A 16,695-nucleotide genomic window follows, 5' to 3' on the forward strand; every position below is an offset into this window, starting at 1 on the left:
TGGAAATGTCTCGTATGCAAAATAATAAATAAAATGATAACAGAGCCTACTGCAGTTTAGGAGATGTGATCAGAATGAATCTCTTGTTTATGTATAGAGTGATCATATGGGACAGATCCCCACTGTGACAAGTAAACCATAAAATACATCCTGTACTTCCATCTGCTGAAAGTATGAATGCGGTCCACTGTGTCTAGTTTATATATAGAGCTCTTTCACTTTCATCATGTTGGTACCACTTAACCACAGCCATACTTGCCACGAAAAGCGTCAGAAAATTGCGTGAGAAAATAGGACACTTGAGGTGGTGTAAAATGGCGGTCATAAATAGCAGTTGGGATCCACTTGTTAGAGCGTCTAAATGAGTGTTTAGACGACAGCATGGACATTATCCTGTTCAGAGCGGGAACAAGGTGTCTCAGTGGCAGTTGGGAGCTGTCTCTCCAGCAAGTGAGAGAATATTTCATGCTTAACAGGGAGGCAGACTGTACTCTACTGTATTGTTTTACTGCTTTTAAATGTTACTATGAAGAACTATATGAACAAGGAAAGATAATAAGAACTAGTCAGGTTTGCTGAGTGCTGAACTGCACTAAAGAAATGTTAAAATTTTAATTTTTCCTCCCCTGTTCTGTAAACTACAGAAAATGGTCAAAACTAAAGATGCACTGGTATTCAGTGATCATATTTAACCTATTAACCATTGGGACCATTAAACACACAACCCCAATATGACATCAGTGATTTCAGAGTGGTCAGTGCTGCAGGGCCCTGTGCTAAACTTTGGTCCCTGTGACTGCACTGAGCTTTCTTGCATTTTCAATGTAATTTATTTGCTAGAAAGTGGAGAAAATAAAAACTAAAAAAAATGATCAAATTAATGGATTAAATTGATTATTATATTCATTGTTTGTTAATCATTTTTTGCCCAGCCCTAAAAGAAACAGTTCCAATCACCAGGGTTACCTGTACTATGTAACTTTTCTGGTGCAGTCTGTCAAATGTTTGTCTCCATAGAAACGTTATGTTTGCCAAAATGTTTCCACTGTATGGCATTTAACTTATCTTGTATTTATTCATTTACAGGTGGTTTTATTGAACAAACGAACAAACAAACAAAAACAAACAAAGAAATCCAGGGTGGATGAGCAGGTGACAGACTCGACAGACAAGTTACATAGTGCTCCTTTAAAATGATTTCACTCTAGGCATGTAAACAAATCTATATTAAAATTCTATTAATCTGATCTCAACTAAATTATCTAAACTATCCATTCAAACATTCATATATGATCTGAAGCCACACACCAAAGGCTTTTATTTGCCCTTATCCCATTAAACAACTTTTCAGAAAATTAAATCAGTAACAACAAAAGCTGTTTTTTTTATTCTTTAAATGCCTCACACAAACATTTACACCATTCAATTCACAAGATTAAGAAGCACATGGCTGAGCACAGACTAATGTTCAGACAGCTCTTTTATTCCTGACACATGAATGTGCTCACACTGTTAAGAGCTTTTATTAGAACACTTGTGATACTGAGCTATTTCACCAATCGTAATCTCCGCTGTGACCCCATTATGTTACACGCCATTATACACCATTTACAAATGTCATTATGTCATTCTAATAGGTTCCTGCATTGGAGCCGCTACTGCAGGCTTATTAAAACCAGACACACTAACTTCACTTATTCATCTCATGGACTTATTAACACTGCACAAGTTCATTACACACTTCCATTCTTTTTCCGACGCCCAATTCATTCTCATTAAATAGTGTTCAGTCACAGGAGTGAGAGATGTTAGATTTTACCAGATACAAAGATTGACAGCTCAGTTTACACTATTTTACTTCTGCTTCTTTAGTAGTTGAACAAGCAGCTTAAAGTTCTAAAATCAAAGTAATGAAGATGTACAAATGTGTACGGTCCCACATCTCAGCCATTTTTATTAAAGATGTTATAATGTTGTTGCCTCCTCAAAAACATACCTGGAGTTGTGTTTTGTTTTATTCACACATTTTTGAGTCTGTCTATTATTATTATCTATTATTAGTCTGTCTACATCACCAAAGCTTGAAATACTCTGTTCCACCTTGTGATGTCATGTAGTGATAGTTTTCAGCAGCTACCTTTCACCTTTTATTTAGTTGAGATGGGCAATTCCAGAGCTGAAATTACTCAAATGATTCTAGTGAAGGTGTATGGAGTTTAAAAACACATTGGCCCACTTCCTGTATTACCACATGACATCACAAGGTGGAACAGAAAGTTTTCCATTTGAGAGAAAAACTCACATGTTAAATGTGTGAATGAAACAAAATGCAACTCCAAGTATGTTTTTGATGAGAAAACCACATTAAACATGGATCACAAAATAGTATAATATGGGCCGTTTATTGCAACTGTTAATAAAGTTCAGAGTCTATTAGGCCTCGTTTACATGTACCCGGGTATTTTAAACTAAACTAAGTTTTAGGAGCTGACACGCCAAAAGTGCGACCAGTGTTTCCCTTTTGCTGTGATGATGACATAGACAGTCTATGGATGATGATCATGAAGCATTCAGAGCAGCAGTCACATTCTTCTGGTGCAAACACTTTCATGTGTTTGCATTTGCACACACACAGCTGATGGATCATATCCATTACCAGAGATGAATGAGCTCAGAGGTCAGTGATTTTGACACTTCTTGAACAGATCTGTGGAGAGGTGTGTTTTTGTGCATGTTTTTCAAGGTATTTTTGAGTAATGCTACAGGCTTGAATCTAATGAAGGTGCCGCCCAAAGGCGTAGTTATGACAGCGCTCGATTGTGTATTTATGCAGATTGACGTAAATGAAAACTTTTTTGAAAATGATGCTATATGCACAAGGTTATTTTGGAAAATGGAGGGAAGGAAATATTCGTTTCTCAACATACCCGGCTAAGTGTAAACGTAGCCTTAGTCTGTCCTGATTACAGTACAAATATTTAGTGTGCTCACTTTAATTCTCTACACAACACCATGTAACTTTATGTTATTTGGTTCTTTTTTCAGACCAAGATTTTGTTTTCATACTCCACACCATGGAGATACATTTTTTCTGCCTGGAATTTTCCACAGTATGGCATTAAACTTATCTATCTTCATGGATATAAGCAGGAGATGCCTCAAGGCTAAGTTATGTCAGGTCATGTGTGGAAAGCGTAGCTGCTGACAGTAAGAGTACATGTTTTTCAAGGATATTTTCAGCCTCATATCTTCACTGATCAAGCTGGTTGCAGTTCTCATACCAGAAAAAAACAAGACAAAAACTTTGGTAATGTTGTTTAATGTTGTGGATGACACCTTGTGCAGTGGAAATAATGGGTCAATATATCACTCAAAGAAATCAATTAGGAAAAGAATTTAATCTGCACACAAACAATGCATTCAGTCCTATTTGGGGAAAGGCATTGAACCGCTGTGATGAAGTGAAGTTGACATAGGGTTTGGGCTTTCATAAAAGATAACATTGTCAGTAATAATTAAATACTTTGGGGAATTTCAGGCCTGCTTGCTCTGGCGTCCATCAGTCACTGCAGGGGCAAGATGGCAGCTGGCTCCGCCTCCAAATCTCATTTAAACTACGCTCTATTCAGGCTTTGTTTAGTCTTCACATTAGCATCAAAATACATGCATCAAAAAGTTGAACACAGAAGTAAACTTGTCCTAAGTGTTGATAAGAATAAAAATGAGTTGAAGATTACACGAACAATGTTGTGATGCTATAGCCAGTGACTAAGCTTCTGCTGACAAGATCACAGTTCACAATGTAACAGCTGACTGGCAAATGTCACCATGTTTAAATGTCAAAAAACAATCAAAAACATGTCCTGTAATAATTCTCCTTGGATATAAATGTGACTCATATTGCAATTAGGTCAAAAACAATGTGACAGAGTATTAAAGGTCCTATATGACACAAAATTGACTCTTGTAGGGACAGTCTGGAATATAGGACCTCATTTCCTAGTGAGCCAGAGTGTGGAGACACTTTTAAAATATTCCATCCAATCCTTGTATTTGCAGAGGTCGGTGGTGCTAGGCTAGTGCATGTCAATGGCCATAGTCCTGCCACTAAAAACAGTCTTACCCACTCCACAAAGCACCCGAAGCAAAACAATTATTACACCAGACTGTCGATGTAAATGTCTGTGTTGAGAGAATAATGTCTGAAATAAAACTAACCTTGCATCGCATGAATCGTCGCATGTTGAGGGACTATTTTCTCAGCAGCAGCGGTAAGGTAGGTGCTAGGCATAAACTGTATATATGAGTGGACATAACTAACGTGCCTAATAGGAAGTTCGCAAGGAGGCTTTTCCGGCTCCTTCTGACTCAAATTGACTTACACTGGGATCTTGTGGCTCCTCTCTCTGTACCTACTGCAGTGAGCTTCATCATTTTGGTCTTAAAATGTTCGTATTAACCCGCTCTACATGATCCTGAATTATTTTTTTGCTATTTTGTCTGTCAAAAAAATCCTATTCATAACACAGAGCCTGGCTCCAGATTTGCTCCTGTAACCATGAGCATCGTGAGCCTCAACTGAGCGGCGCTGAACACTGTGGATGACGTCACACTCGCTTAGTCCACTTCTTTTATACAGTCTGTAGTGCTAGGTGATATCAGTCTGTCACTGCCAAGCTTGCTTGCTGCTGCTGCTGCTCAAACATAAATCCTGCAAATACAAGGTTAGTTTTACTTCTACAATTATTCTATCGACACAGGCATTCACATTGTTAGTCTGGAGAAATAATAGATTTGCTTCAGGTGTTTTGTGGAGTGGGTAAGACTGTTTTTAGAGGCAGGATAACTATGGCCATTGACATGCACTAGCCTAGCACCAGTGACCTCTGCAAATACAAGGACTGGATGGAATATAATTAAGTGTCTCCACAAGTCTCCAACACTCTGGCTCACTACAAAATGAGGTCCTATGTCCAAAATTCTGGACTGTCCTTTTAAGTCATGTTATAATGTTGTTACTTCCTCAAAAACATACCCAGAGTTTTGTTTCATTCACACATGTATGAGTAATCCTTCATTATTAGTCTGTCTACATCTCCAAAGCTCAAAATACACCGTTCTACCTTGTGATGTCATGAAGCTAAGTTAGCAGCTCCTTTCGCCTTTAGTTCAGGAGAGCTTGGCAATTCCAAATGATTCAAGTGAAGGCGTATGGAGCACTTCCTGTATTACCACATGACATCACAAGGTAGAACAGAGTGTTTTCCGTCTGAGAGAAAAACTCTGAATAAGTATGTAGGGTTTGTGTAAAACGTGTGAATGAAACAAAACATAACTCTAGGCATGTTTTTGACAAGGAAACTTCATTATAACAGATCAGAAAATAGCTAAATATGAGCCCTTTTAAGAGTATAAAGAAATCAATTTATGACAAATCTAATTAGTATTAATGAATTACACAAAATCTACAAAATCCAGATATCTATAATGTGTTGAGGTTTGTGGATAATAATTGTTAATACTGGCAAAAAGATAAGTAAAAAAAAAAAGAAAGAAAAAATAATAAACATGAGTGGTCTTTATCCAAATATGATTCCTGTGTCCAAGTATGACCTCCTCTCCCACCAAAGGTCCAAATTGATTATGATTTCATTACGGCCTTGTTATGGTTAATCACATGGACTGGCACCTTTGACTGGAGGGTGTTGTCTCAGATATTAAATAAGCATGAAGGGCGACATGACTGATGCGGAGGTGACCCACAGAGTGCTGGATTGTCGCTTTGTTCAATACAATAAAAGAGCATTATTGATAATACTATGCGCAAGCTTCTGACAAAGGCTTTGATGAATTTATAATAGTTTGGGGCTGCAGGAAGTCGATGCTCTCACTGTGGCTAATTGTAGTTTTCATTGCCATCACGACATTTAAAGATGCACTATGTAATTTTTCTGGTGAAGGGTCCTCCACTTGCTTGTCTCTGTGTTATTGCTTTACCTAGTACATAGTATGTTTGTACGGCATTAAAGGATAATTTGATGAAAAATATAGATATTTATTTATTTCCAGGACAGTGCATACTAATTAACATTTCTGTAAATATGCCAGAATTAGCCACAAATTCTGTTTTACATAAACAAATCTGTCTCTGTGGAGACAAGAAGATGACACTGTGAGGGCAAGTAATAATTAAGCTCTACGGAAACACAAAAATAAACATTTTAAACATTTTCCATTTTTCTGGAAATATTCCTGTCAAAATGAGAACACTTCTGGATTCACCAACTTAAGATTGTTGCTCCTCACGGACTGAATGTAGGGTTTGACCTAAGATGTTTTTTGTGATATGGTTCAACTATGGTTAAATGTTTTTTTATGTAAATATTTAAACTGTTTTTTTCTTGTCATAGAGTGGGCTAAACTCACAGGGTGACCTCACTTTGGGACCTCCCATCCGTTGAAGGGGTATATATGTGTTCCAAAGCAAGAAAAAATATCTGACAAAGGCTTTTTTTGACGTCATATAAATATAAAACAGCTTTTGGACATCGGCCATCTGAGTGTGCTATGCATTTTTTCACTTTTATTAAACATTTTCCAGCCATCAAAAAACACCTGCAAGTGAATGAATTTGAATAAAACACATTTACTCTTACACTGTGGAACATGATCATGGGGATGATCAGGTTGCTCCCCCACTAGAAATGTTACATAGTGTATCTTTAACAGTGAACCTTGGTTTGGGGTTTGGTAAACTGTACATATTAGTTTAATTTAATTGTATTATTGTTTGAACTGAAGCCTTAACAACTTACTTTTATTTGTTTTTTCATTATTATTATTATTTTTACTACTTTTACACCAAAAACGATATGCAAATTAAAAATAATTATTGATCATGTAGATTATACATACAGAGAATTGTCAACTAATTACTAGATTAAGACTGTGTTTGGTATGTGTGCAGTGGTAATCTCACTTCACGAGATATTTAACAGTATGTATGATATGGCCCAAGTAACATTTGTGCGATCACCAGGGGGTACATTGGTTATCATCAATCAACCAGCTGTCTGCACATATTTGTATGTAGCGTTCAGCACTGCCTGACTCTCAACACCTTTAAGTACACAGGCTGATAAAAGTCATTCATCTGCGCTCCACAGACGTGCATGCATAAGCTCACACGCAGAGTCGACAGGTTAATTAAGTCTTGGAGGGGTTTGATATTTTTAGACGTCTAATTAATGAAGGGAACGCCGGAGGACAGGCACAAGCTGTGGTGAGGTTTTGTTCGTTTGGATGGGCTGATAAACGGCAGAGATTGCACTAGGGTGTCTCCCCGTGTACCGATAAGCACAGAAGGGGACTCAGCATGGTAAAGTGAGGCTGATATAGGAGCAGAGAGAGCCTTCAGCACCATGGACAGCGACAGCACCACAGAATAGGCCTTTTGAGGCACTTGTATGGAAAAGGTGCAGTAACTTTTTGCACTAACTTTTCTGGGTGAAGGTTTACCACTTGTTTAAATGTCATACAGTGGAACAATAAAGGCAATGACCGCTCCAAGGGTACAAAAGGTACAAGCACATGGTGGACCCTACACTGGAAATGTTATAGCGCGACCTTAATTACCATACCTCGCATTCTAATTTGCCTCCTACAACATCCTACAACAACGTTTATATTTTGTGTGTTTGTACGTTCATATTTAACAGTTTTGTTTCTTCCATGTTTAGCATTTTCCTTGTTTTTTTGAGAAATAGGGACATTGACTTGATGAATTAGACAAATGAGTCACTGGGTGTTTTTTTCCCCCTTTAAATATATTGTTTAAACATTTTAATTTTAGACCTCAAAGCGTATGATGGTGAAGATAAATCGAACTTTTACGCCAGAAAAGTGTCTGTAGAAGAATACAATTATGGTTCTTTGTAGTCTTTGTTCAAAACCACGGTTTGAATTTTTCAAAATGCCATTATAATGAATGTAGTTTGAATTCCTTTGGACTTGGTTATAACATGACCACTTAACAGTTCTATAGGTAGAATTTCAAAAGCACATATTTCCATAAAAATAGCAAAAGAATATGAATGGATGTGTTGGACAGGATTGCAAACCTGTAAAAAGGGTTAAGTCTCAAACATATTCTTTGGTCTAGTTTAAAGCGAAATAAATGCACATGACTCCGTTGAAATGCTTGCTCTGTCCTGACCTCTTATTTCACAGTACTCCTTCACATCTGCTCTAGCGGCATTTCCGGTTTTAAGAGCATAGCACATTTATCACACCTTCTATGTTGTTTATTTACAACACCCAGAACGCAACAGATGTTGAAAAGTAAACAAGAGTTAAACCAGCCTGCTTGTAAAAGGGCATTTTACAGCATTGTACAAAATAGCAAAACTGTCTTTCTGATTTCTGCTTAGACTGAAAATAGCTTCAGCCGCATTTATAACTTTGAACATTTGATGGAATAACAGACTTTAAGTTTCAACCACCTGTCTAGGCAGTAAAGCTTATTTTCAAAGCCCTGCACATGTTAAGAACAGTAAAACAAAAACAGGTGTAGTCCTAGAACATCAACATCAAAACTGTTAATTTGATACAAAATCATAGATGAATGTGTAACCCAGGTTATAAAATGTGCCAAACATACTGTATAAATTCCTTTTTACCTGTCAGCGAATATAAGTTAAGTCACATGATGCATACAGTTTCATCCTTGTGTGGTCAGGTAAGAGGCTACAGCCAGTCCAGTCCCCACACGTCTCCACCATATCTACTACTTACATTCACACCCCGTTTCGTGCGATACATGCAGTTCATGAACTCTGCTGAATTTCTGGACACTCACTCAAACTATTTTTCATCATGAATTGCAAGTTATAGTGACTCTCTTACAGCCATTGCAGTATTATTGTGGGAGCGTGAACTGTGAACTGAATATATATTTATGGAATAACAAATTATTGAATTTCTAACTAAAGCACTAAAGTACTAATTCTCAAGCTTGATATTCATATCTGCAGATTTGTAAATATTTTGGTTTATGTTGTATGGCTTTTGCATTATTCATTGTTAATATTTGGCTCCAGCCACAAATCCAAATGACTGTCTCCATTGTATTATTAGTGTCGACGATACCTACATTCTGATCTCGCCCATAGTTACACCTTTAACTTTTTAGGCCAGCATCTATGTGTTATAAATGCACTTTTAAAGTAAAGTACAGTTAAAAATGCTGAAAATTGAAGTATATATTTCTATGGACTGAATTTTATTGTCGTAACACACCATGTATAGTCTTATGTTCTCCGTAGTTCCATAAGTATTGTTATCAGGACAGCAGTCAAGATAAGTGGGTTAGGGGTAACATCCAAAATACTCAAACAGATGGGAAGTTACTGATCTCAGCAAAACCGAAATACAAATACAGCAGCTATACTATAACCTTCTCTTTTCCCTTAATGATGACAAAGGAAACCCCTATATGTGGTACAGTATATTTCCAAATTACCAGTCCATCTCTGCTCCTCAAGTTTTGCTCTTCCCATTTTAATTAGACGTCTTTGCGCTTCTGAATCTCCACCTTTGTCGAGCCAGCGTGGCAAGTAATTGGCTTATTAAATCCTAGCACAATGTCCTATCAGCAAAACTATCAAAGACTAATCCTGCCTTTGTAGCTGAAGCAGTGAATGCAGCAGAGATACACGGGCCGGAGCAGCTGGTCGGATCAAAGTGAAGAGCTGACAGTTAGAACAGGAAGCACAGGTTACATGGAGGTGAGAGAGAAGGGTCAGTGTTGTCCAGTAAGCATAACACAAGTCAGAGCATTTTCTGAAATGTAAATAATGCAGTGAGTAAATAATAGAGTGCAATTTTGGTTCATTTAGTTATTTGCTTGCAGTCCTAAGTTTGTTATAAATAGCAAGCCAAACTCTGGTATTTAGGCATGTGCAGGGCTAATTGAGACTAATTTGTAAAATGGCTTGGGGCCGGAGAGCGATGGTTAGAGCCGTGGGTCTGAATTCCAAACATTTATCATTTACACAAAGAAGAAGCCAAAGTGACTTTGTCTCTGTCTTACCTCCATCTATCTCCTCTGAGAGATCTCTTGGCTCATTTATTCACATCACATAGAGACAAGATCATTATTTAAGAAGGAGTTTTGGAATATACAATTAACTGTGCTTTCAATAAAGCAACAAATGAATTAATCTGAAATCTAACATCAGTGCATGTTTATATTTGTATTCAATTTTTTGTTAGACTTTGCAGTAGAAAGACATGCTTAAGACATTTGGTGCAAATGTTGCAGCAATGCCACTAAAAATGTTCAATGAAATCAAATCTGTCACGTTGCTGCATTCATTCTGGAGGTTCTGAGCTTTCACATAAGGCATGTTCATATAGTGACAATGAAAAAAGAAAAAATAGATCTTTGATATGCAGATTAAGGCACTGGACCCAGGCTGAGTTGTAGTTGCAATATCTATTGTAAAACTGTAAGAGCGAAAGCTACATATAGTTCCTTCAAGTTTGTTATGATATATAAAATATAAAAAATGCATAATCTAAATTAGCTTTGTGATATATAAAACAGGGTTTTACCCAATGACATTGGGAGTTGTAGACATAGAAATGTGAAATGTTTAAAATATGAAGTGTCATTGTTCATAAGATCTCTGGTGGCAAATGCATATGAAGGCCATTTTCTTCCTTCTTGAATGTAACACTTTTTGACAGTGTCACAAAAGGAGACGCAGACAAGGCTGGTGTCACCTCTTGGAGCCATCTGCTGTGGAACAAACACATCCCACACATCTGACATAGCCTCCCTGGGTGCACTTTATGTTGTTATTGAGCTGACACTTGTGGCCAAACCCAATCCGACCACAGCAGGACCGACTCACTCCTCAATGTGACCCTTTGGTATGAGAGGATGATTCTGACTGCTTTCATCGCCTGGTTGCCCCCGGTGATGAGCAACAACACAAGCATCACGGAGACAATAACAGTCATTCTTTAGCTCTGTACCTCCTTCTCTTCTCAGGAGGGTCTCCATATATCCACAGACTCTCCCTCTTGATGCATCTTGGGGGCCCACTGACAGAGCATTGATTCTGCGCCGGGGAGGGGAGATGTGTCACCCAGTGCCGATAGGATTGATAACGCCGAGCTAAATATAGCCCTGCGGCAGGAAGCAGCGGCCAAGGGTATTTTTAGAAAGAGTTTGTGTAGTGCCAGGGCTGGGACAGTACCTTAGTTAAATGACTCAATGGGAACAGAACTCACTGAGGCAAATGCACTTAGTAAAATGATGCAGGACAGCTTAATAGATGTGCACACTTCTTGTCTGCGTTGGTCATTAGTTATGTCTAAATATAGCACTGAAGTTCTGGGAAGGGGGCAAGGAGTACACGCTGGTGAGTACACGCTGGTTAGTGTCCCTGCACCTAATCAAAAGAGCAGGATCCAACAATGCAATCTGATGCAGTCTGCATATTCTCCCTGTGCATATCCTCTCTTGTTCTGCTTCAAATAGGTTAAAGGCATGAACTGTAAATGCAATTACATAGTAGATCTGTGACAATAATTACTGTGTCATTATAAAAACATGTTACAAGAGGTTGTTAGGGAGTACAAAGATGATATAATGATTGACAAGACATAGGGTTATCTGTTACATAAGGGTGCGCTGTATAGTTGTATGGCGTATGGTATGAAAGTAAACCTGTATCTCATCTCAAACAGTGAGAAATACAGGACTATATTGTGATGTGTGAGCTACTGCGGCCAAATAATTTCCCTTGTGGTTCAATAAAACTTGTTTAAGTCTTGTATAAGTTTATATCAACTTACCGTTCAATGTATGAAACCTGGAACAATATATTTTGTGGCTAAATATTTATCGTGTGTACAGATTCTTTATAAAAGTGTGGAGATTTAAGGTATTTTTGTTGTAATATGATGAGAACTGAGTTGTAGAGAATTCTTTGGCTTCTATGAGAAATTATTAGTTCATTCTGCTATTTATTTGTTGCTCCTCAGGCCTTTTAATGATACTGTCTATTTAAAAATGGCATAACATATTTTCAATATTATTGTTTATCAGAATATATACCAGTGTTTCCCAAATTTGTATTTTAAAAGTCACAAACCTTCACAACTCAAGTCAATAGACATTATTAGTAAATCACAAAATAACGATGGATTTGACCATTATTAAATATTAATGAGGATATTTTATTGTTGAGTGATTGTGTCTCTCTGAACTATTAGTATTACTCAAGTTTTAAACAATGAAAAACAGTCATTGAAGCAGCAATAAAAGGATCCATAAGTCGCCTATTTGGACATTAAATGTAGCCCATTTCTTTTTATTTTCAACATTCAATTGAACCAGCAATATTGGAACAAAATAGTCAATAAAATAATTACATAATGATTAGAAATGATATAAAACATGTCTTAACATTTCAGCATTTCTAATGAGCTAGGTGGGCCTGTCTGCATTTTTGTAGTGTGTTCAGTCCAGGGTGCAGGAGGAGAGCGCAGCAGCATATCAGACGCAGCATTCAGTCTGTTTCTGTGCTTTGTCTTCATTTTTGTGACCACAGAAAATCCTAATTCACACAGATATGTAGTAGTGAAAGGAATAAGCATAGAAATACTGGCCCTACTGAAGACAGGATATTCTGACGAAATGCTTATTAGATCAGTTCAACTGTATATTGCAGACCTACATGTAGATCGTGACAAGGTGACCCAAAAAAAAAATCTCTTGCGACCCACCTGAGGTTTATGACCCAGTCTTTGGGAAACAATGGTTAATACTATCTATAGCAATACTGCATATCGTGCTTAAAATTTTTTTTCCCGACGGGCCTATTACTTAGCAAAAGTGATTCATAGTAAAGTAATAGTAAATATATCTTACCCTTAGCTGTGCTTTCTATAATCCTTACATTGCAGCAGATGTTAGAAACCCTTAAAGATTAAAAAAAAATTGTGGAATAGAAATTTCTTTGGGGTGTATTGCACCGCTAATGACAAACCCAAACTAACTTCACCCCATTCTGAAACCTGCCCAAATGAAGGTGAAATGAATCAACAAAACTCTTATAAAGTCTATTAAAGTCTTGATGCCAAGTCTCGCCCTCCCTCTGGCGCAGATCATTTATGGAGCTAATTGATTTGGCCTGCTGTGATAGTTTCTGGTGCTGTTTGTTGCATGTTGAGCGACGGGAGGGATCACATTGTCAGAAGCCGAGTGGTGACAAACAAAATAGTTCTTTGAAAATCAATCATGTTTCCAACTGAGATGAGCAGGCTTTTGTCTTGTCTATCAATGAAACTTGCTATGGGTACAATGCATTTTGGTATTGCTGCAGGGATTGTGGGATTTTAAACTGTAATGATTCATTTAATTAAAAGAGCACTATGTAACTTCTCTGATGGGAGTCTGCTACCTGCTTGTTTCCATGGAGATGTTCCACTGCATGGTATTAGACGTATCTATCTTGCGTTTATTAGATTACAGGTGTTTTCATTGCTAGGAAAAACAGCTTGAAAAACATGAATTCCTTCTGTGGGGACATTTAGTTTGAATAACTTTTCTGGTGGAGGGTCTATTAAATGGTTTTCTCCGTGGAGATGTTATTACTTTGTCTTGAAGTTTTCACAGTATGGTATTAAACCTTTCTATCTTCATGGAGACCAAACTAGACCAAGATCTGTTTTTCTGAGCATTTTTGAGCAATAAAACCATCTGAAATTTAATACATGTAAGTTAGAGCCTTTTAATATCATACTGCTGAAGATTCCAGGGAGCATACCTTTTACCATATATGTATTTAATTTGTCACTTGTGAAGAAACTATTTCAGCCCTCTCTATGTCAACGGAAGTCAATAGAGCCCTGAGAGCATCATTAACTATCTTACATTACACCACATTCCTTAAATATAGTGGGAATAAGAGCAAATACACACTTCTTTGGGTTGAAAGTGGATAGTCTCACTTGGGCAGGAAACCATCTCACTTTTTCATTCATTACGGGCAATTTAGATGATGACCAATTCATCTATAATTGCGTGTCTTTAGGTGGAGAGAGGAAGCTAGACAACCTCAAGACAATTTGCAGACTCCAACTCAAGAAATTAAAAGTGTATCGAACCAATGCTCTTCTTACTCAGAGGGGGAAATGGGGGGCAAACTTTTCCACCATGAATTAGACATTTTAAAAACTTACAGTACTTTAAAATATGTAATGCTTTCAAAACCCCATACCATGTAATAATTTAAAGTTTTGAGTGTTTAAGGGGATAGATAAATATATAGTGAACACTGCAACACCAACATCTGCATTACACTACACATAAATCAAGGCTTAATTAATGGTGTTTCCTAAAGGGGGTGCCATGACACCTGCAAGCAGTGATGCGTCCATGCATAAACAACCTGTACCCGAATTACATTTTCAACTAACCCACCCACAACTCCATCCGCAAAAAAATATTTTTAAATATTGTGCCCGACCCATTACCTGAGTCGCATTTTAAAAAGTAGCCCATGCTCTTGATTAACATCATCTAAATAAAGTGACCAAGATAAATAAAGTGTGTGAAATGATGTTAAATAAAGAGCTGCTCTAAACCTGCACACGTACAATCTGCACCCGTATGACCTGCACATGTCTGATCTCTGAAAACATGAACCAACTCTAACGCGACACACACAAAACAGACTCACCATCATCATCAGCATCCCTCTGTCACAGAAAAAAAAACACTCATATTTCACAGATTCATGTCCTTTAGTACGACAGAATCTAAACCTCATCAAGGAAAGAGCTGTTTTTATCAGGCTTACACTTTATGCAAATGAGCCATGTGGTGTTAAGTTTAGTTTCTGTAAAACGTAAACAAATGAGCACAAAGCTGCATTAAACAAATTATGATCTCAAACGATGTTGCTCTATCATGGTTATGGTTTATATGTTGTAAAGTTGAGTTTATTTATGCAGATTAGCAATAGTACTAATGATGATGATAATTTTAATATAAAAATGTTAATGATTAATCGAAAATTGGTTGTTAATTCTCCCAAAGCGCGATTAAGAAAATTTACTATATATATAAAGCTACTATCTATGAAGAAAGCGAAGGACATGCATGCCAGCTTCTGCTCATCCCAGTATTAAGGTGAATCTGGTTTTAATTGAAAATGTATTGGCTGTGTTCATTTTTTTGGGATGTTCAATTTATGTACGTTTGCAAATGTGACTTGGTATGTTGTTGTATATAGGGTATAAGTGTTTTTGCTCTTCCAATGTGGCTCTTGTGAAAAAAAAAAAAAAGTGAGTATTACTGGATTAGACCAATACAGATTTGCTTAGCTATCTGGCCATTTTATTTACTTTACAATAGTGCAATGGTGAATGTTAGCAAGCTCCTAGGATCTGTTTATTCTCTCTATCAATCTATCTTGATTAGCTAAAGCTGCTAAAATATGCACAATGTACCTAATCAAGAAGCAAACCTGTCCTTACCTGTAGATAGTGACAGGGCCGGAGGTTGGGCTTGAGGTCCGTGGGCGTCATGGGCTTCTCCAGGTTGAGCGAGGACTTCCTGTAGGCCTCCTTGGCTTGGCTGACCGTCAGTGTGGACCAGGAGCTCCTTTTCATAAACTTCCCCTCCGGCGCCATGTTTATACTCTCACAAGCAGAACACTTCACATCATTGTTACTTTTGGACATCTTCAGAGACATGTCTCCTGCCAGATGTCCGTGCACAGAGTCAGGGTAGCAGTGGGTGATGTGGTCCACGTGGTGCCGAGACATTATACTGGGTGTCCTATAGGTGCTATCGCTATCTAAGTTATCATCTGAGCTCCACCAGCCCCCTGACCTCTGCTTTCCACTACCTTCTGACTTGCGTTCTTTACTTTTGCTGCGTTTGCTGTGTTTGTGGTGGTGGTGATGGTGGTGATGCGATCCGTCCCGGTGCGAGTCACTTTTGGTGCCATTCATTTTGGAGGAGCCTTCCAGCGAATGAGATTTGGTAAAAAGCTTTTGGACAGAATGGACCAAATGCCGTATTCTCCCCGGGCTTTCGTTGCGCTGCTCCGTGGTGGTGGTGGTGGTCGAGGTGCGTTGGTACTGCAAAGTGTGGAAGCCGTCACGGTGTAGAGGCATCTGCTTTTCAAACTGATCTAGAAGGTTTGCAGGGATTCGGTTCATTTTGCCGCTGCCCCCGTGCGTCGATCCGGTTTCATCTCTAGAATCCCTGTTGTTACTGGTGCCGTCCCGCGTAGTGCTGCCATAGTGCATTCTGGGAAAAGTGCTACTTGAAATGGAGTGGTCGGTGGCCGACATGGACACTGGCATCACCATGCAGTCGGAGTGGATGGAGCTCCGAGGGGAACAGCGGCGGTGTCCATCCAGAGGGCAGCTCTCGGTGGGGCTGAGGAGGTAGGACGGGGGCCGGGAGTCGCCATGGTGCAGGTGGTGGTCCAGGGAGTGGTCACAGTCAGCCAGGCCGCAGGTGTGGGGCGTGGGCGAGCTGAGCTGGAGCTGGAGCTGGGCATGACGACTACCAGAGAGACCCTTCATGTTCCTGGGAGGAGGGGAGCCGCTGTCCTCATCGAAGTATGGCCCGGGACACCATGAATACTGCTGGTCTGTAAAGAA

General features: G+C 38.5%; 1 protein-coding gene across 1 annotated transcript in view; it reads right to left on the bottom strand.

Annotated features, from left to right (window-relative positions):
* Positions 1-16,695, bottom strand: part of dlgap2a (discs, large (Drosophila) homolog-associated protein 2a) — a 175,574-nt gene that overhangs the window by 38,635 nt on the left and 120,244 nt on the right. The window contains 1 exon segment of the mRNA XM_020919672.2: positions 15,556-16,685. Within this exon segment, the coding sequence (XP_020775331.2) occupies positions 15,556-16,685 (1,130 nt within the window).

Source organism: Boleophthalmus pectinirostris, unplaced genomic scaffold, assembly GCF_026225935.1.
Source record: "Boleophthalmus pectinirostris isolate CB_2022bp ecotype Guang Dong unplaced genomic scaffold, ASM2622593v1 HiC_scaffold_10, whole genome shotgun sequence".
NCBI lineage: Eukaryota > Metazoa > Chordata > Actinopteri > Gobiiformes > Gobiidae > Boleophthalmus > Boleophthalmus pectinirostris.